General features: G+C 41.0%; 1 protein-coding gene across 15 annotated transcripts in view; it reads right to left on the bottom strand.

Moving 5' to 3' along the window:
- The window catches only part of LOC140464827 (cadherin-12-like), a 627,324-nt gene that overhangs the window by 118,740 nt on the left and 486,339 nt on the right, over positions 1-22,245 (bottom strand). For all 15 annotated transcript variants that reach the window (XM_072560318.1, XM_072560312.1, XM_072560316.1 and 12 more), the window contains 2 exons: positions 7,056-7,243; positions 5,229-5,482 (listed from right to left, as the gene is read on the bottom strand). In XM_072560318.1, the coding sequence (XP_072416419.1) occupies positions 5,229-5,482; positions 7,056-7,243 (442 nt within the window). The remainder of the gene's footprint in view (positions 1-5,228; positions 5,483-7,055; positions 7,244-22,245) is intronic.

Below are 22,245 nucleotides of genomic sequence, written 5' to 3' on the forward strand. Positions count from 1 at the left end.
GGGAAAAAGCTCCTTGTTATCCACTCTGTCTATATCTCTCATGATTTTGTCGACCTCAATCAGGTTCCCCCTCAACCTTTATCTTTCCAATGAAAATAATCCTACTCTACACAACCTCTCCTCATAGCTAGCACCCTCCATACCAGGCAACATCCTGGTGAACCTCCTCCGCACCTTCTCCAAAGCATCCACATCCTTTTGGTAATGTGGTGACTAGAACTGTACATAGTATTCCAAATGTGGCTGAACCAAAGTCCTGTACAATTGAATTGAACTGAATTGAATTAAATTTATTGTCACGTGTACTGAGGCACAGTGAAAAGCTTTGTCTTGCGAGTAATATAGGCAGATCACAGAGTTAGGTAACATAGATAGTAAGTAATAGGTAAGTAGCGGCAAAAATAAAACACAGGTCCAGGCGAATGTTAAGAGTTTGTGAGTCCATTCAGTATTCTAACAACAGTAGGGTAGAAATTGTTACAAAACCAACTGGTGTGTGTGTGTTCAGGCTTCTGTACCTTCTCCCCGATGGTAGAGGTTGTAGAAAAATATTGCCAGGGTGGGATGGGTCTTTGAGAATGCTGGCGGCCTTTCCTTGACAGTGGGCCTGGTAGATGGATTCTATAGATGGGAGGTTGGCCTTTGTGATTGTCCAGGCCGAGTTCACCACTCTCTGTAACCATCTTCGATCTTGAATGGTACAGTTGCCATACCAGGTAGTGACACATCCAGACAGAATGCTCTCAATGGTGCACCTATAAAAGTTGGCAAGGGTATTTGCCATCATGCTAAATTTCCTCAGCTACCTGAGGAAGGAAAGGCATTGTCAGGTTTTTGTAACCAGTGCGTCCACATGAAGAATCCAAGAAAGCTTGTTGTGGATGACCACTCCCAGGAGCTTGACACTCTCGACTCATTGCACCCCTGTGCTGTTAATGTGTAGGGGGGGGGGCATGAGGAACATCCCGCCAAAAGTCAATAGTGAGTTGCTTGGTTTTGCTGGCACTAAGAGCTAGGTTGTTCTCAGTGAACCATTTTTCCAGGTCTTTCACATCCTGTCTGTAGTCTGTTTCGTCGCCATCTAAGATTCGACTGACTATGGTGGTGTGATCAGTGAACTTGTAAATGGCATTAGTCTGGTGTTTGGTGACGAAGTCATGGTAATACAGTGAATACAGTAGGGGGCTGAGTATGCACCCCTGGGGTCTCCAGTGTTGAGTGTTAGTGAGGATGAAATATTGTCCCCAGTCTTCACTGATTGTGGCATGTGGGTCAGGAAACTGAGGATCCAGTTGCAGAGAGTGGGGCTTAGTCCAAGATCACTAAGTTTAGTAAACAGTCTCGAGGGAAGGATGAACTGTAGTCAATCAGTAGGATTCTTATGCAGCTGGCTTTGGTGTCAAGATGTTCTAGGGAGGAGTGAAAGGCTAGTGATATGGTATCTGATGTTGCCAACTCTTGTAATTAATACCCTGTCCGATGAAGAAAAGCATGCTATTTGCTTCTTGACCATTCTATTGACCTACATTGCCACCTTCAGGGTACAATGGACCTGAGCATCCAGATCTCTCTGCATCAATCTTCCCCAGGGCGTTTCCACTTACTGTATAATTCACTCTTGAACTGGATCTTCCAAAATACATCACCTTGCATTTGCCCGGATTGAACTCCAACTGCCATTTCTCTGCCTAACTCTCCAATCTATCTATATTCTGCTGCATTCTCTGACAGTCCTCTTCACTATCTGCTACTCCTCCAATCTTAGTATCATCTGCAAACTTGCTAAAGAGGGAACCTACACCTTCCTCCAAATCATTTATGTATATCACAAACAACAGTGGTCCCACCACGGATCCCTGGGGAACACCACCGGTCACAGTTCTCCATTTTGAGAAACTCCCTTCCAGTTCTCTATCCATCTAGCTAGTACACCCTGGACCCCACCCAACTTCACTTTCTCCATCGGCCTACCATGGGGAACCTTTTCAAACACCTTACCAAAGTCCATGTATATGACATCTACAGCCCTTCTCTCATCAATCAACTTCATCACTTCCTCAAAGAATTTTATTATGTTGGTAAGACATGACCTTCCCCGCACAAAACCATGCTGCCTATCACCGATAAGTCCATTTTCTTCCAAATGTAAATAGATCCTCTCCCTCAGTATCTTCTCCAGCAGCTTCCTATCACTGATATCTGGCTCACTGACATATAATTACCTGGATTATCCTTGCTACCCTTCTTAAACAAGCCAACAACATTAGCAATTCTCCAGTCCTCCAGGACCTTGCCCATATTCAAGGATGATACAAAGATACCTGTTAAGGCCCCTGTTATTTCCTCTCTCACTTCCCTCCGCAGTCTGGGATAGATCCCATCCAGACACCTTAATGCCTGTTAGAATACCCAACACTTCCTCCTTCTTTATGCTGACTTGACCTAGATTAATCAAACCTCTATCCCTATCTCAACATCCGCCATGTCCCTTTCCTCGGTCAATACCGACACAAAGTACTCATGAAGACTCTCACCTATTTTCCCTGACTCCACGCATAACTTTCTTCCTTTGTCCTTGAGTGGGCCAACCCTTTCTCTAGTTACTCTCTTGCTCCTTATATACGAATAAAAAGCTTAGGGGATTTCCTTAACCCTGCTCGCTAAATATATATCATGAACTCTTTTAGCTTTTTAATTCCTTTCAGATTGGTCCTACTTTCCCAATATTCTTCCAAAGCTTCATCTGTCTTCAGTTGCTGAGGCTTTACATATGCTTCCTTTTTCCTCTTAGCCAGTCTCACAATATCATCTGTCATCCACGGTTCCCTAATCTTGCCATTTCTATCCCTCATTTTCACAGGGACATATCTGTCCTGCACTCTAATCAACCTCTCTTTCAAAGCCTCCCACAGGAAGGATTTACCTTGAAAGAGCTGTTCCCAATACACATTCCACAGCTCCTGCCAAATTTTGCTGTATTTGGCCTTCCCCCGGTTTAGTACTCTTCCTGAAGATTACTTCTGTGTGCTGATTGTATTAAGAACATCTTGGAACCTTTAATATTCCAAAGTAATTAAGACTGAATGGACAACTTCTAAAGTGTGGTCACTATTACTAGGCTAATAAAAGCCACAGCAAATATCCACCTAACTTATAGTATGGGGCAATTCAGGATGGCCAATCCACCTAAAGAATATCTTCATCAATGTCCAAAAAACTGCAAATCAAATAACTAACTAATTCCATAATTATTAATGGTGATTTGGGAGCAAGATTGACCATGACTGCATGAGAAATCCTCACTCCCAACGTTACCATGAGATTATTTATGCCTCACAAAAGTTGATTGGACCTTGGTTTATCATGTTCCTGAAAGCCTGGTATTTCTAAATGAATCCATCTAATGGACATTGGCACCACACGTTTCAAATAGTGTGGGCAAGTGTTGTCTCCTTATTTAAGGAAGAATATAAATGCACCGGAGAGGACGCAGAGGAAGATGTACACTTTAGGGTGGATTGGCCATGTTAAATTTCCTATAGTGTTCAGGGATGTGCAGGCTTGGTCCATTCACCATGGGAATTGCAGGCTTACGGGGATAGGGTGAGGAGGGTATGTGGGTGGGATGCTCTTCAGAGGCTCAGTGTAGGCTCAATGAGTTGAATGGCCTGCTTCCACAATGTAGGGATTCTATGATTCTATGAAGTGAACCACATTGATATCTGGAATAAGCAAAGTGCTAGAGGAGAAAAGATTTCACAGCTGGGCTTGTTTTTATTGCAGTCCAGAAGAGTGAGAGGTGATTTACTTAAAGGTTACAAAATCTTGAATGGTCTTGACAAGGTGGAAGTGGAAAGGACAATTGCTGTTGTGGTTAAGTCTGGAGCTAAGTGGCACTGTCTTAAAATTAATGGTCTTCCTTTTGGGACAGAAATGAGGGTTCCTTTTTGTCTTGAGGGTGGGGGGAGGGGGTGATGGCTATGTACCTTTGGAACTGCCTGCATCAGAAGACAATGGAGGTCAGGTTATCTAGTAATTTTAAAATAGAGATAAATAGATTCGCATTGGGAAAGGGAATTAAGGCTTTTAAAGTTGAATTTGGAACATAAATAGATCAGTCATGGACTCATTGAACACTAGAGTAGATTTAAAGGGCTGAATGGCCTACTGCTGTTCCTAATTTATGCATTCATATGTAATCTGTATATAATGATAAGCATGATTTTTGGAATATTGCATATAATAATGTCACTTCTGTCCATTCTTAGTGTAATACTTCACTTCTTTATGAGCCACAACATGTGCCAGTAATTTAGTACATGAGAGATTTGTTTTAAAGAAATAAATAGAATGCAGAATTGAACAAGATTCTAACTTGTGTCAATTCCAATAAATTAGTTCACTCACATTCTGGTGAAAGATCAATGTATTCAACATTAACTCTGTCCTTACTCTGTACGTGTTGCCTGATCAGCAGAATATATGCTGAATTTTTTGCTTCTTTTTAAGACTTACAGCTTCTGCAGTATTTTGTTTTTGGACTTTGTTAATTGTTCACTTTTCCAGTTTCCCTTTGAGGGCAATGACAAACAAAAACATGCACTTGCACAACTGAAGTCACGTTCACAACCAATTCTTACACAGTTTGAATCTGCCACAAGATTTGCTCAAATATGTCCTGAACTGTCTTTACATTTTGCTAAAATTGAAGGGAACGCCTTCTACTTAAATTGGAACTCCTTGCAGTTTAGAGCCATCCTCTTCAGTTGAAGTAGATCACATTCTTTCAGAAAGACGGAGGCTTAGCACTTTGAGATTAAGACTGTTGAGGGCATTCTGTGACTACACTACTGAAACCACAGCTGATCCCAAAGGCAAAACTCAGATCTTTTTTTAAATTCAGTAAAGTTCTCACAGAGCTGCCTACAAAGTTGGTTAAACACCTAGCTCACCATAGTCACATGTTCAACATTTAGAAAATAGATAAAGAGCCCTGAAACCATCTCACGACAGACAATTAATAATAATTTACTCCGTCACTCCAAAATATCATTCATGACTCAGCTGGCAGTTCAACATGTCTGCCGATTTCTCAATCTGTGTACTGTAGAAATGAGAAACACGTTGTTTTCTCCTCCCTGACATTTTCTGACACTACTGCAGTAACTATACTTCAAACGTATTTAATGGCAAATCTTTCACAATTTATTGGGATGTGTTTGGCGTACCTGACAGGACTGTTGCTAACATCAGAATCCTGTGCTGTCACTGCACCGATGATACTGCCCACATTGGTATCTTCATAAACATCCATTATGTAAAAGGGTCGACTGAAGATGGGAGGCTCATCTACATCCAAGACTGTAATCTTCACTGTCGCTGTGTCTTTGAAAGGGCCCATTGATTGGAACTGTTCATCTGGATGGGGGTCTACTGCATCTACTTTGAAGATGTAGGATTTTTTATTTTCGTAATCCAATGGCTTTGGAAAAAAAAGACATAAAGTCATTTTAACCAGAGAACAGGTATTAAATGTTCCAGAATTAAAACTGACTTAGAGAGGCAATCAATAATGACAATCAGATCAAAGGAAATGACATTGCAATGTTTTGGAATATTCTAGAGTAATTTAAAGGCCATTTAAAGTTTTATATTTCCAACTTATATAAAATACTGAATTAAACTATATTATAAGAAATAGGAATGGGAAAAAAAACAGCTCCTGAAACCACTTGAATTGTCAATATTGTATTATAAACTTTCAGTCAAGTTTTATGTCTTAAAACTGGAGACAAAAGTCTAGCAGACATGGTGATGAAAGAGTCACCAACTTATTTTGGTGATTGAAACCATTCCCCGTCTTAAAATGGAATAAAAGGAACATTCCAGATTGATGTGAATCAAAGCCATTTCCGGAAACCAGGATTGTGGGCATCAAACACAATTAAATGACTATGTGAAACTCTTGAGGTGTTAAACAACAACAGCACAATATGTGTAATCAACATAACCACCAGTTATTTAGGAAATGACTCTCAACTTGTAGAAGATCACAAAATGAGATTACCATTTTTCTGTCTGTTTTTAAAATCAGCTGGAAGCTACTTGGAGACAAAATTCCATCTGACAGCCTCTGACTTAATCGCAAGACACATAACCAAAATAATTAACAGCAATACCTTGGAGACTTTAACAAAGACAAGGACCAACCTCTGAGAACTTTAACAATAAGGAATCCCATAGTTTGAATCATCAAATCCTATAGTGTGGAAACAGGCCATTAGGACCAACAAGTGCACACCGACCCTCCAAAGAGAAATCAATCCAGACCCATTCTCCTAGCCTATTACTCTGAATTTACCCCTGACTAATGCACCTAATATACACATCTCTGAACATTATGGGTAATTTAGCATGGCCAGTCCACCTGGAAACCCACACAGGCACAAGAGAATGTGCAAACTCTACACAGACAGTCACCTTAGGCTGGAACTGAACCCAGGTCCTTAGCACTGTGAGATAGCTAACTACTTAGCACACTGCTGCCTGTAAGGTTGAGAATCCTTAAAACCATAAGATATAGGAGCAGAATTAGATTATTCGACCCATCTAGTCTGCTCCACCATAAAATCAAGGCTGATATGTTTCTCAACCTCATTGTCTTGTCTTTTCCCCATAACCCTTGATCCTTTTACTAATCAAAAATTGAACTATCTTTGCTTAAATATACTGAATGACTCGCCATAGCCCTCTGCAGCAATGAGTTCCACAGACTCACCACCCTCTAGCTGAAGAAATTCCTCCTCATCTCATCCTTCCCTTGATAAGTCTCTTCTTTCAACTTTAAATCCATGTAAAATCCTGATTTGCTTCATGGGAGATACAGATACTAAACCATAGAGTATGTTAACCATAATTTTTCACCATTTCTGAAAGGAATTTTCATCAAAAAAGGAACCATTATTGTGGTATACAGTATAACTCAGGCAACATGAGTGATGCCAATTTGCTTCATCATTGCTTAACAATGTGTCAAACATAATTACAATCCTGACCTTTTTCAGGCTTATAATTCCTTCTTGTGTGGTTTTATTAGAGATAATCCCAAACACATTTAGTCCATCTCCAGGCACGATGCTGTAGTCGATGTCTGCATTCTTCCCAATATCAGCATCATTGGCCTTTATTCTACCAATTTCAGAAGCAACTGTGGTTGACTCGGGAACTTTCAGATGAAAGACATCTGAAAAAAGGATTCAAACCCACATAAAATTTAATCAACATACGTTCAAAAAAATAAAGAGTGCACTTTATCATTTGGCAGCACTGAATTTGAGTTGTGCTGAAAAGTTATACATTTTGTCAAAGATTTTTAGCCTGCATTGACTGAGACCGTTCACAAGAACTTCCAAAGAAAAAGGAAAACAACACTTACCCCAAATGATAGATGAACACTGATTAATTGGCAAGTGGAAACAAATTGGTAGAAACATTCTCATGGAGACTGCGTTACTTAGTGATGATGTGGAGGTGCTGAGGTTGGGTGGGCAAAATTAAAAATCACACAACTCCAAGTTATAGTCCAACTGGTTTATTTGGAATCTCTAGCTTTCAGGTCCTGATGAAGGAGCAGCACTCTGCACATTAGTACTTCTAAATAAACCTGTTGGACTATAATCTGGTGTCGTGTAACCTAGTTAATGATGACTGATAGTTAACTGCAATGCTTCATTTAAATTTTAAATAAGCCAATTGGCTCGGATTAGTCAAGAGATGAGAAATGAACTACAGAATGGTTCTGTACTACAGAATCTTGTGGAGTTGAAACAGGTTCAATGGGTCCATCTGTTCATTCTGTCTGCAAATACCTGCAGATTTCTGCACAAGGAAGTGCACCACATCAAAAGCTTAAAAGATGATACTAATTTGATTGTCAGTGTAGTTCTTTATATCCTTGGCATATACAGCATGCTTTGTCCAATTACATCAGAATGCATTTGCCAACTAATCAGCACTAATGTGGCCATTTCAGAGACATGGGTAGAACAGGGACAGGAATGTTGTTGCAGGTTCTGGGATTTAGATGTTGTGGTAAAAACAGAGATAATGGTAAAAGAAGGAGTGGTGTGGCACTGTTAGTCAAGGACAGTATTACAGTTGCAGAAAGGACAACTGAGGACTCATCTACTGAGGTAGTATGGGCTGAGATTAGAAACAAGAAAGGGGAGCTTACTCTGCTGGGAGTTTTCTACAGGCATCCAAATAGTTCCAGAAATGTAGAGGATAGAATAGCAAAGATGATCCTTAATAGAAGCGACAGTGACAGGGTGGTTTTTATGGGGAGCTTTGCCTTTCCAAATTTTAACTGGGAATACTTTAGTTTAAGTACATTAGATGGGTTTGTTTTTGTCCAATATGTGCAGGAGAGTTTTCTGACACAGTACGTAGACAGGCCAACAAGGGGTGAGGCCACATTCGATTTGGTACTGGGTAATGAATCCGACCAGTGTTAGATTTGGAGGTAGGTGAGCACTTTGGTGATAGTGACCACAATTCGGTTATGTTTACTTTTGTGATGGAAAGGAATAGGTATATAGTGCAGGGCAAGAGTTATGGCTGGGGGAAAGGCAATTACAGTGTGATTAGGCAAGATTTAGGATGCATAGGATGGGAAATGAAACTGGAGGGGATGGGCACAATTGAAATGTGGAGCTTATTCAAGGAACAGTGACTGTGTGTCCTTGATAAGTATGTACCTGTCAGGCAGGGAGGAAGTTGTCAAGCACAGAAGCCTTGATTTACTAAGGAAGTTGAATCTCTTGTCAAGAGGAAGAAGAGGTCTTATGTTAGGATGAGACGTGAAGGCTCAGTTAGGGTGCTTGAGAGTTACACATCAGCTAGGAAAGACTGAAAGAGAGAGCTAAGAAAAGCCAGGAGGGGACATGAGAAGTCCTTGGCAGATAGGATAAAGAGAACCCTAAAGCTTTCTATAGGTATATCAGGAACAAAAGAATGACTAGTTTAAGTTTAGGGCCAATCAAGGATAGTAGTGGGAATGTGTGCATGGGGTCTGAGGAGACGGGGGAAGCAGTAAATGAATACTTTTAGTCAGGATTCACACTTGAAAAAGACAATGTTGTCGAGGAGAATACTGAGATACAGGCTACGAGTCGAGATGGGATTGAAGTGCATGAGGAAGGGGTGTCAGCAATTCTGGAAATTGTGAAAATAGTTATGACCCCTGGGCCGGATTGGATTTCTCCTCGGATTCTCTGGGAAGCCAAGGAAGAGACTGCAGAGCCTTTGTTTTGATCTTTATGTTGTCATTGTCTACAGGAATAGTGCTAGAAGACTTGAGAATAGCAAATGTTTTCCCTTGTTCAAGAAGGGGAGTAGAGACAACCCTGGAAACTGTAGACCAGTGAGCCTTACTTCGGATGTGGGCGACGTGTTAGAAAAGATTATAAGACATAGGATATATAATCATATAGAGAGGAATAAGTTGATTAGGGATAGTCAACACAGTTTTGTGAAGTGTAGATCATGCCTCACAAACCTTATTGTGTTCTTTGAGAAGTTCACCAAACATGTGGATGAGGATAAAGCTGTTGATGTGGTGTATATGGATTTCAGTAAGGCATTTGATAAGGTTCCCTATTGTAGGCTGTTGCACAAAATACAGAGGCATGGGATTAAGTGTGATTTAACGGTTCGGATCATAAACTGGCTAGCTGTAAGAAGACAGAGTGTGTTGGTTGATGGGAAATATTTATCCTGGAGTTCAGTTACTGAGGGACAGAGATAAGCTGCAGAGCTGGGCTAAGAGGTGGCAAATGGAGTTTAATGTGGAAAAGTGTGAGATGATTCAATTTGGAAAGAGTAACAGGAATGCAGAGTACTGGGCTAATGGTAAGATTCTTGGTAGCTTAGGTCAGCAGAGAGATCTGTGTCCAGGTGCATTAGTCCTTGAAAGTTGCCACTCAGGTTGTTGGTTTGTTAAGAAGGCATACGGTGTGTTAGCATTTATTGGTAGAGGGATTGAGTTTTGGAGCCATGAGGTCACACTGCAGTTGTAAAAAACTCTGAAATGGCCACACTTGGAGTATTGCATACAGTTCTGGTCGCCGCATTTTCAGACAGATGTGGAAGCTTTGGAAAGGGTACAGAGGAGATTTACTAGGATGTTACCTGGTATGGAGGCAAGGTCTTATAAGGAAAGGCTGAAGGACGTGAGGCTGTTTTTGAGAAGAAGGTTGAGAGGTGACTTAATTGAGACATTATATGATCAGAGAGTTATTTTGGGTAGACAGTGAGAGCCTTTATCCTCGGATTGTGATGGTTACCATGAGGGGACATAGCTTTAATTTGAGAGGTGATAGATATAGGACAGATGTCAGAAGTGGTTTCTTTACTGAAAGTAGTAGGGGCATGAAATGCACTACCTGCAATAGTAGTAGACTCGCCAACATTAAGGGCATATAAATGGTCATTGGATAGACATCAGGATGATAATGGAATAGTGTCAGTTAGATGGACTTTCGATTGGTTTCACAAGTCGGCGCAACATCGAGGGCTGAAGGGCCTGTGCTGCGCTGTAATGTTCTATGTTCTAAGAAATTTGAGAGGTGACTTAATTCAGATATATAAGATAATCAGAGAGTTAGAAAGGTTGGACAGTAAGAGTCTTTTTCCTCAGATGGCGATGGCTAGCACGAGGGGAACATAGCTTTAAATTGAGGGGTGATAGATATAGGACCGATGTCAGAGGTCGTTTCTTTACTCAGAGAGTAGTAGGGATGTGGAATGCACTGCCTGCAACAGTAGTAGCCTCGCCAACTTTAAGGGCATTTAAATGGTGTATGGACGACAATGGAATTGTGTAGGTTAGAGGGGCTTCAGATTGGTTTCACAGGTCGGTGTAACATCGAGAACCGAAGGGCCTGTACTGTGCTGTAATGTTCTATGTTCCATGTTCTATGTTCACGTTCCTCCCAAATAGTATAAATGTTGTTTTCACTTTAATTTGGTAGTTCTTGTAAATTGGCCTGATGAGTACATAACAAAAAATATTGGGACACACTGTCTTTTTTCAGCAACATTCAAGGCAAAAGTATGGTTTCTTCCTTGCAAAATGCTGGAATGCCAAAGGCTGCAGAATGCAAGTATAATGGCAATCGAGATGCTGCATAAAGCTTGACCAACTGAGTAAGTCATGGCTGCTTTGTAAATAAGTTATCTTCTATTTTTAAAGCCTGAAACAAATGAAGCTTTTGATCATCTGTTGTGAAATTTAGTGGCTAAAACTTTTATCACCCATTAAACCAAGGATGTGTCTCTTCTGACTATTCTCCAGTAAAGAGATTTGAAAAGAAAATCAGGCTTTTTTCAATCATATTTACATCTTCTGAGCTAAGCAACTTGGAGTCAAGCCACTTTTCACCTTATTATCCAGAAGGCATATAGCTTCACAAGCACATCATTAATTTATTTGAATTGAATACAACAAACAATTAATATTTCATGAAATAATTTCAATAATCTGTCAACATGTGTAATAATCCTTATTCATTCCACATAACAAATTAATGGAATAATGTCGTTCTGAACAAAAACATCTTGATTCTAATTGTGGAAACAGAATGCATTAAGGAGAAGACTGAGTTCACCAAGGGTAAGTTATTAGCTTTCCTCTTCAACAATGAATTAAGGTGTACACACCATTTCTTCATTATTCTCTCTGCACTAACCAAATCCTCTTCTCACATTTTCTGTTTGGTTCAATGTTTTCAGTTTGAATGATTTGGAATTTCAGTGAAGGATTTAGCAAGTCTATTTCCATAACAACATGAAAATAAAAAGTTATGTTTTGATAATGATCATCACATAAAGAGAAAAGAATAAATTCTTAAAGCACCTTAGCAGAATAGAGAAAAGGCAATGGAGACCAACTTCTATTGAAACACAAGTCCAATTTATGATAGTATCAGGTCTCGCCTATACGCCACTTCTGTCAGAATTTGCTCACATACATTCTCTTCAGTCCAGCAGTGTCTCAATTTTATAACTCTCTTCCTTTTTTTGAAATTTCCTTCCAAGGTCTTGGCCATTCCAATGTAAACCAACATTTGCCAGAATTACAGTCGCCAGAAATTCCTCTGCTCCAACTCTGGTTTCTTACGCATCTCTGATTATAATAAGATTACTTGATCAGTTTGGCGCTCAACTAACTGTAGACAAAGCTCTTCCCTCGACCTCTCCGCCTCTCTCCTCCTTTAAAACACACTTTAACACCAACCTCTCTGATCAGGCTTTTTGTCACTTACCTCAGTACCTCCTTTTGTACATTCTTAGTTGTTGATGCTCCTGTCCAGGAAGTTCCTGGAGAGATTTTACAGTTTAAAGGCACTTCATAAATACATGTCATTGCTGTCAAGATGAGATGGTTATGGAACCCTTTGACAGGAAAGATCCCAACTTGTCACTTTCACTCTGAGTGCTTTTAGATGATATATGCAATATTGAGGATATACATAGCCAATGCTTATTCAATTTCCACAGCGTAGTTGGGAAATTTGCAGAGGACCAAAACTACAATTGCAAAGTTCTTACCCATGTATTTTTTTTGCATAATCAAAAAGGCTCTGTGACCTTATACAGCACAATTTCTTTTTCAAACACTCCAATTCACACTGAGAAAAGCCGAAAACTTCTGCTGTGCCAAAGAGGCATTCAAACCTGCAGTTAATTTTTGCCATTCTCAATGCACACTGTAAAATGAGATAAACTACTTGGGGAATTTTCAAAACGATATCAGTTTTATCTTCAGAATCCTTGAGGCAGAATGGAAGTGTGAAGATGATTTTCCAATTGCAGACAATTGCAAATCTGGGTTTGAGGAGAATGGTTTTCTACCCGCCTTCCATTGCTGCTCTACATCAGATACACAGGACCTGATATCATAATCCATTAGACGTTGTACACATAGTGATCTGGCAGAGCAGTGTCTGGTCCACAAGATACCAAAAAGAATCTTTTTACAGCAGCTGCCAGGAGGGAAATCAGCTGAGGTGCAGTTGGAGTCACACACATCATTTGTTTTATTGTCAATTTGCTGTTATAATGTAGCATTAACATAAAACTAACTATGGGTATCAGTTCAGACACTACTTCATGGCATGAACCATGAATCAAGAGTAGTAACGTGCTGCTGCTGCAGCTCAGTTGGTAGAATGCTTGCTGCAAGGTTGCAAATTTCACACCATGAACTGAGCATTAAATAAAATCATGGCTACTCCTGATACAATCCTTGAAGATCAGCAGAACATGTATGAATTGGGAGTAGGCCATTCAGCCCTTCAAGTCTGCTCTGCCATTCAACAAGATCCAGGTTGATCTGTGCACTTTCCGAATTCCACATCCCCATCTATCACAGTAACATTAGATTCTCCAGTCATCCCCAGTGCCAAGTGTATATTGCTCAATTAAGATCGCACACACACACACACACACACACACACAGCACACATTGGCTTCCATGCCTTCTACATTAAACTAATGCCTGAGCTTTAAAAGAGAAAGTGGCTGGTCATTGGATGCAAATTATACAATGGGGGCATTTAAGGGACTTTTAGATAAGCACATGAATAGGCAAGGAAGGGCAGGTTGAAGAGATTAGTTTAATTTAGTGTCATGTTCAGCACAACATGGTGGGCCGAAGGGCCTGTTCTATCTTCTATGTGCTTTGGGATGGTCTGAAATCATGAAAGGTGCTATTAAAACACAACTGTTTTTTTCCCCATAATTTATACCATTGTGTCATAGAATCATACACCACAGAAACAGACCCTTCGCTCCAACCAATCCATCCTGAAAATCATCACAAACTAACCAGTCCAACCTGCCTGCTCCTGGCACATATCCCTCCAAACCTTTCCTATTCATATACTTATCCAAATGTCTTTTAAACATTGTTTGTACCCACATCCACCATTTCCTCTTAACCGTGTAGGAGCTGCTGTCTGAGGGGAAGTTTAGGTCTTGTTTCTTCAATCTTGTGCCATAAACTGCACAGAACTCTTTGACAGGAAAGCCCCTGAATATAACACATGACAGCATGAAGCAACCGAAGGGCATCAGGTTCAGTGTTATCAAACTGCAGGATAAAAATCACTACGGCAGGAAATGACACAGACCTATCTCAACTCCAATTGCCTGAATAATCTTTATAACCCACAAATGACAGAAGTATGAACCAGGATCAGTGGAGCCTTTTACTACTTCAGGACTTTGCATGGTCACCAATCACATACAACCTTCACACAACTGGATTAACTACTGACAACTTTATTTTGAACTTGGAATAAATAATGGAGCCAATCATGGAGTTACAGAGGAGTTAAATTCACTTTTGATGCCATCATGAATCAACCAATTAAGGAATAATAAACGTCAGATTTTGGCCTTGTCTGTGAAAGGGTTATGATTATGAATACAGCATTTAAGGGAAATGGACAACAACTTGCAATTGTAAGTTAGTGCATTTAACTAAAGCTCTTCATAAAACAGATGTAAGTCTTGACCTGTGATAGAGAAAGAGAGCTACAAGACAACTGCAATTCCTTGACATTCTGCACACTGTGCGATATTAAAAGTTATGCACAGCCAGCCACACTTGTGGCGATGTATAAGTTTTTCACTATACTCAGAGTGTATGTAACAATAAAGGCTAATTCAATTTAATTCACACTAATAACTAAGACCCTTATCCACAAGGTTCTTCAATAGTTAATTGAAAAATTCAAGAGAACAGCACAGCACAATAAGCTACACTACTATATGTTATCACAGTCTCGTGCTTTTTGCGAATTTAATGCTTTGCCCACTTAGTTACCCATGGGTTAGTGTTTTTAGACATTATCACAAGAGAAATATATTTATCCTGCAATGCCCAGCTTTAATGTCCAAATAGCTAAAATACAAAGCACTATTAGCTGCTACTGATAGGGGGACAATTACCACGAGCAACTTCACATCCTGATTCCACTGAAATGAGACGACATTGAAGACTTGTCATTCGCTCTCAACCTTCTTACATTCCTACAGTCGCTGAATGCAATATACTCCTGAATATTCAGAGCTCCTGTTTCCCCCATCTCTTGTCATTCTCTGACCCTCATTTCACATTGTGGGTAATGTTCACCTTTCCAAATTAAGTAAGACTTAAAACAGGAAAGACCATAACCAGTTCTTACGGGGAGAGTGGTAGAAAAGTAAAACAGCTCCTTACTTCTTCCTTGAAGTCCTCAAACTCATGCAGTCAATTTTCTCAACTGCACTTGCTTACCAAGTAGTTTTATAGTTCCATATTAACAGCAGCTTTCCAATTGTCTTGTAATCATCAGTACGAGTTGCTGTACATGGGGCGATGCTTGGCTATGTGACAAAATGGACTTCCTGTCACTGATCTGACACTGGAAATGGACTCTCCCAAACACTTTTGCTTTTAGAAAACATCTATAATCAAAGAAAAGCACTGAATATCAAGATCAACTGATAACCCATGTGTGTAAGCAAACATTTTCAGATCACTGGCCTAAGGATAATCTCTTTCACAAATCCCATGATCTTGTACAGATTGTTAATGTTTCTGTGTTGCAACTTGGGATCTTAATTACATTTGAAGTTGCCCAAGTTCACATAGTGGCTACAAAAGTATAATGTTAAAACTATTCAGTATCACCTCAAATCAAAATGCTTAGGAAGAAATATGGAACAGGTGACAAAGAAACAAACAACCATTCATTCTAGGTAAATTTTCCAAAGCCAAATAGCTTGGCAAGTCAGGCACGTTCTAGGCATTACAGAGGCAGTGAGGAAAATGGTGGTGGAAACCACCCTCTATCCTGTATATGATATGCAAATGCTGGTGTTAGACTGGGTTGGACAAAGTCAGCAGTCACACCACGTCAGCTCATACTCTTAACAGGTTTATTTGAAACCTCAAACTTTCAGCGCACTACTCCTTTGTCAAATCCTGCAAATACTTATTCTAGTGTAATAATTCTTGCATAGAAATTCAAATACACAGCTAAATATAACTTGAAAAGCAAAACAAATAATTTGACCAACATAAAAAAGTGGCTCTGTGGTTAGCACTCCTGCCTCACAGCGCCAGCGACCCGTGTTCGATCCCAGTCTTGGGCTACTGTCTGTGTGGAGTTTGTACATTCTCCCCTTGTCTGTGCTTCCTCCGGGTGCTCTGGTTTCCTTCCACAGTCCAAAGATGTGCAAGATGGGTGAATTGGCCGTACTAAATTGCCCATAGAGTCCAGGCATATGTAGGTTAGGTGCATTAATTAGGGGAAATGCAGGGGAATGGATCTGGGTAGGATACTGTTTGGACGGTTGGTGTGAACTTGTTGGGCCAAATGGCCTGTTTCTTTACCATAGGGAATCTAAGAGGTTGGGAGGCCGCTTGAAGAAAATAGTGTAAGAAGTTGATGGGTACCACATCGTGTTTTGATATTGTGTACATCGCTGATCAGGCAAACAAGCATCTTTGAGAGAGTTGATTCATAACATCAGTGTGACATTATTGCACATGATATTCCTGTGTAAAGGTATCAGATCCATCTTGAATAGCTGCTGTTGTATTTTGCAATCCATCAGGAAAGTCAATTCATCAAGCTGCTTGAGCCCATTGTCTGTGATAGTGTTGCAATTTATTTTGTATTTATTTGTCATGTATTTAGTTGCTCTGTGAATAAATCTTCTGATATTTGTTTTCAGTGAGAACCCAGTCTGAGCGTTCATAGCTTACCTGAGCTTAGAATAATAACTCAGGAAGACACATCAGATCTTTAAACAATTGAGCCTTATTTAGACTTGGTGTGTCTGTTCTTGTAGTAAGGAACAAGACTTGTTTTTAGCTCAGTCACTCCCTCAACCATTTGCCTTTATCTTGCAGCTGACAGTTGTTCATAGTTAAAGACTATTAAGCTCCACAATTTCTTCAAGCTGTGCTCTGGTTTCCTCCCACAGTCCAAAGATGTGCAGGGTATTTGAATTTCTATGCAAGAATTACTACAATAGAACAAGTACTTGCAGGATTTGACAAAGGAGTAGTGCGCTGAAAGCTTGAGATTTCATATAAATCTGTTAAAGTATAAGCTGGCGTGGTGTGACTGCTGACTTTGTCCACCCCAGTCCAACACCAGCATTTGCACATCATATATGGGATAGAGGGTATCAGTCCCAAAATATGCATTCTTATCTCAGCATCAAAGATCTATCTTGATGGAAGGAAGATATGGAGCAAAGTTGAGCAGATTCCATCAAGCTTCCATTAATTCTGCTGATGGTTAGGTCACAAGGTGTAACAATGAAGAGGATGGGATGGAGGAGGGATAAAAATGGGAAGACCAGGAAGTACTAGCCGGAAAAGAAAAATCACCCCTGTAGCACAATGTAACAGACAAATCACCACTGTCTGACTGCACCTTGGAGCTGCTCTCTCATTAGAGAGATATGACTGGAGGTGAGCTTAACCTGAGATTCACCATTTCTCAGTGAGGGGAGAAGTTGAGAAAGAGAGTTCTTCACAGTAACCTTCGCCAGTGTGAGATCGGACCTCACTCTGTTGGCATCAGTCTGCACTACAAACCAGCCAGATGAACTAATCAACCCTCGATGCAATGTACAGCAGGATATAGAAAACAGGATAAGGGCTGTTCTGGTGGTGTTCCTACTTCTGAGTCAGGAGGCCCAGATTCAAATCCCACCTGCTCCAGGTGTGTATCATAACATCTTTGAACAGGTTAATTAATAATGTCGAAAACAAGAGGCTGTGTCACTATTTGTTGGTCAGTGAATGGGGAAAGAAAGGGGTTTGTGAGAACTATTAAAAGTGACATGCAAACCCCCTCACTTAATGGAGTTAATGGAATAGAATCAATGTTGAGAGAAGGTGAAGTGAAACAATGAAGATTGATGATTATGCAATGTTGACAAAAATATTTTATGTTGCAGACATAATATAAAAATCTCTTCATAATTATCAATTCAATTTAAGGGAGCTATTCTTTTACGAGAATGGTAGGTTTACAACTTTAATCAGAAGCAATCAGTAACTAACTGCCAGAAGTGTGCCAATTCTCTCAATGTACCCAGAGGGTTTAATGTTCTTCTGCATATTCTATGTAAATCAGAGATGAGTCAGCATCTATCACCATCTGCTTCCATTTTAAATCACAAACAAACTCTAAACAGCATTTATAGAATAGTATTGTAATTTATTGTCACTTGTATTCAGAAATATACAGTGAAAAGTATTTAAGTCGCCATACTCCAGCCATTTTAATTACAGAAGATACAAAGAAGCAATAACCAAGACCAAGTTCACTTTTCCTTGCCTAGGTTTCTGAAGGGGCTCCAGAATACGTCCCCGCAGCCACTGCTGAGGCTGCCATAGCAAGGCAGAACAGACTGGACCCACAACACCTCTGCCAGTGCCGCAGCCCCCTCGTCACTGTCGCAAGGATTTCCATGCCAGACCCACCATGATGCTGCTACATCACCACCATAACCAGAAGGAACAGACCGGACCCAGCACCTGTAGCCTCTGCTCTAGCCATCATATTGCCACCATTGCCATAAGCAACAGTTCCGACACGCCAATCCATCACCCTTGCTAGAGCCCCTCGCAACAGTCTTCATCCACCACAGCCACCAAAGGAAGAAAAGATGAAGTTTGACACGAAAGATAAATGAAGAAATAAAAAGAAAAGAAAGGAAGATGCAGCCGGCCTAGTGAATGGGAGTGGATAGGCTCAGAAACCTGGACATTTCCTACCTGCCATTGTCACTGCCATTTAACAACATTACTCACAGATATGGACCTATGTTACAAAAACTACAAGATTGACATGGCGGAGGAGGGGGGCAGGGAGAGCATGAATTGTTAAAGGCCAGACCTTTATCCTTGGTGGGTAGGTCAGAAATAGTTCACCTTCATTCAAAAACAAAAGGTTCAATTATTGAAGTCTTCATTTATGTTGAGGTATACTGCTCATCATGAAATTACAGTGGAACACGATACCACTTACAACTCACTTACAGAGTTTGGTCATTGAATTTAAATTTTCCTCCAGTAATCATGGTAAGAAATTAACCCATTTCCCAAAGCATTACCTTCTGAAGTACCAGCCCAAACACAATAACAACCATCTTCCTCTAAATTCAACACAGTAAAACGTCGAGTTACTTGCTCAGCCAGAGGTCAATGGAGGCCCTTAAATGAGCAATTCATGCACACATCCGCGACTTCCCTTTTTGACTGACATTAGCCAGCAGAAGGTCAGGAGCTCATCATATGGACTTCAGTAAGGCGTTCAACAAGGTTCCCCATGGGAGACTGGTTAGCAAGGTAAACATCATGGAATACAGGGAGAACTAGCCATTTGGATGCAGAACTGGCTCAAAGGTAGAAGGCAGAGGGTGGTGGTGGAGGGTTGTTTTTCAGACTGGAGGCCTGTGACCAGTGGAGTGCCACAAGGATCGGTGCTGGCTCGACTTCTTTTCTTTCAAAGTCTGTGCGAAGATCAGTAGCTCGGGTGCTCGTTGTTGTGGTTCTGTTCTTCGAGCTGGGAATTTGTGTTGCATGGGATTTTGTACACTACATTGTACACACACACAAACAAAGTTGCATCAAGACACTATTCAAAAGGGCCACAACACACTGCAGCACACCAGAACTGCAAAAAGAGGAAGAAGAACACCTATATAATGTATTCGCCAAAAACGGATACCCGCGCAATTTCATCAACAGATGCCTAATGGAAAGACAACGGAACGAGGACATGCCGCAACCCAAAGGACTAGCCACACTACCATACATCAGGAGCATTTCCGAACTGACAGCCAGACTACTGCGACCACTAGGACTCATAACAGCACACAAACCAACAACCACACTCAGACAACAACTCACCAGAACGAAAGACCCGATACCCAGCATGAGCAAAACCAATGTAGTGTACAAAACCCCATGCAAGGACTGCACAAAACACTACATAGGACAAACAGGAAGACAGCTAACGATCCGCATCCATGAACACCAACGAGCCACGAAACGACATGACCAGCTATCCTTAGTAGCCACACACGCAGATGACAAGCAACATGAATTCGACTGGGACAACACTACTGTTGTAGGGCAAGCCAAACAGAGAACAGCCAGGGAATTCCTAGAGGCATGGCACTCATCCACAGACTCAATCAATAAACACATCGACCTGGACCCAATATACCGGCCACTACAGCAGACAGCTGGAACAGACAACCAGAAGTGGCAGAGACAAATCACTATAAATGCCGGAGGAAACATCACAGAAGCGCTTCACAGGAGGCTCCCAAACACTGAGGATGTCGCCTATACAGGGGACGAGACGTTTGCAACACAAATTCCCAGCTCGGCGAACAGAACCACAACAACTTCTTTTCGTCATCTATACAAAGGATTTAGATGTGAGGTATAGTAAGTAAGTTTGCAGATGACAACAAAATTGGTGGTGTAATGGATAGTGAAGAAGGTTACCTCAGATTACAACGGGATCTTGATCAGACAGGCCGATGAGTTGAGAAGTGGCAGATGGAGTTTAATTCAGATAAATGCGAGGTGCTGCATTTTGGGAAAGCAAACCTTACCAGGACATATACACTTAATGGTAAGGTCCTAGGGAGTGTTGCTGAACAAAGAGACCTTGGAGTGCAGGTTCATTGTTCCTTGAAAGTAGAGTCACAGGTAGATAGGATAGCGAAGAAGGTATTTGGTATGGTATTGTTTATTGGAAGGATGTTGTGAAACTTGAAATGGTTCAGAAAATATCTACAAGGATGTTGCCAGGATTGGAGGATTTGAGCTATTGGGAGAGGTTAAATAGGTTGGGGCTGTTTTTCCTGGGGCATCAGAAGCTGAGGGGTGACTTTATAGAGGTTTATAACATTATGAGGATAGGATAAATAGACAAAGTTTCTTCCCTGGGGTGGGGGAGTCCAGAACTAGAGGGCATAGGTTTAGGATAAGTGGGGAAAGATTTAAAAGGGACCTAAGGGGCAACTTTTTCATGCAGAGGGTGGTACGCATCTGAAATGAGCTGCCAGAGGAAGTGGTGGAGGCTGGTACAATTGCAACATTTAAAAGGCATCTGGATGGGTATATGAATAGGAAAATTTTGGAGGGATATGGGCTGAGTGCTGGCAGGTGGGACTAGATTTGTTTGGGATATCTGGTCGGCATGGACGAGTTGGACTGAAGGATTTATTTCCGTGCTGTACATCTCTATGACTCTATGTCTCTATGAAGGGAGACCACATATCCAAATCTGTCAGGTTATTTGTGACCTCCTGGGTTGGGTGAAGACTCAATTCAAAGGCACCCAATCTTTGTTTGTGAGTCCCCCAGATTGGGGTTCACACCAAGAGTCAATCCCTGCCCTTTACTATGACGCTGTACAATGCCGCACCTGCCCACACATCTCATACCTCATGATCTCACTCACTAACACTCACTTTTCTGCAGAGATTATTCACCTGTGAACTCAAATGAATTACTGACTGTAGTCACTGTTTCCAGTGGCACTACCAGAGATGGATCCTGGCCTGGGTGGTGGCTTTGGGTCTGGAGGTGGAGGAAGGGCAGCAGCTAAATGCCCCTCGTGGAGTCTGGACCCCAGGTGGAAGGGATCTGCTGCCTCTTGCAGGCTTAATTTCCTCAAGGTTGGAATATTTATAAGTTCATTAATTTACCTATCACATCTTTAATGATTGATTAAGCTCAGGGACAGTGATGGGGTAGATGCTTTATCGGATAGTGAGGAAGGTTTTCAGTTTGGCGAGCTGGGGTGCGATTTATATGTCTGGGCCAATTACCTGTTTCAATGTTTCACAGGTCAAATGATGGAAACATTTAAACAATGACTCACCATCACAACTGCTGTCCACTTTGGAATGCCTGCTTCCAATGGGATCAATGTCAAAAATTACCCATCAAACTATGGAAACTGTCTAGCCCTCCAGAGTGTGGTATCAGGGTTCACTAACTCACAGGGCTACATCTGTTGAGTCATTGAGAATGTTCAAGGCTGAGGTCAAAATGTTGCTGGGGAATTCAAGGGATAGGGTAATTGGGAGGAAAGGTCATCGGAAGATTAACCTTGCTCATTTTGAATGATGGAGCAGGTTCATAGG

This window comes from Chiloscyllium punctatum, chromosome 41, assembly GCF_047496795.1.
Source record: "Chiloscyllium punctatum isolate Juve2018m chromosome 41, sChiPun1.3, whole genome shotgun sequence".
NCBI lineage: Eukaryota > Metazoa > Chordata > Chondrichthyes > Orectolobiformes > Hemiscylliidae > Chiloscyllium > Chiloscyllium punctatum.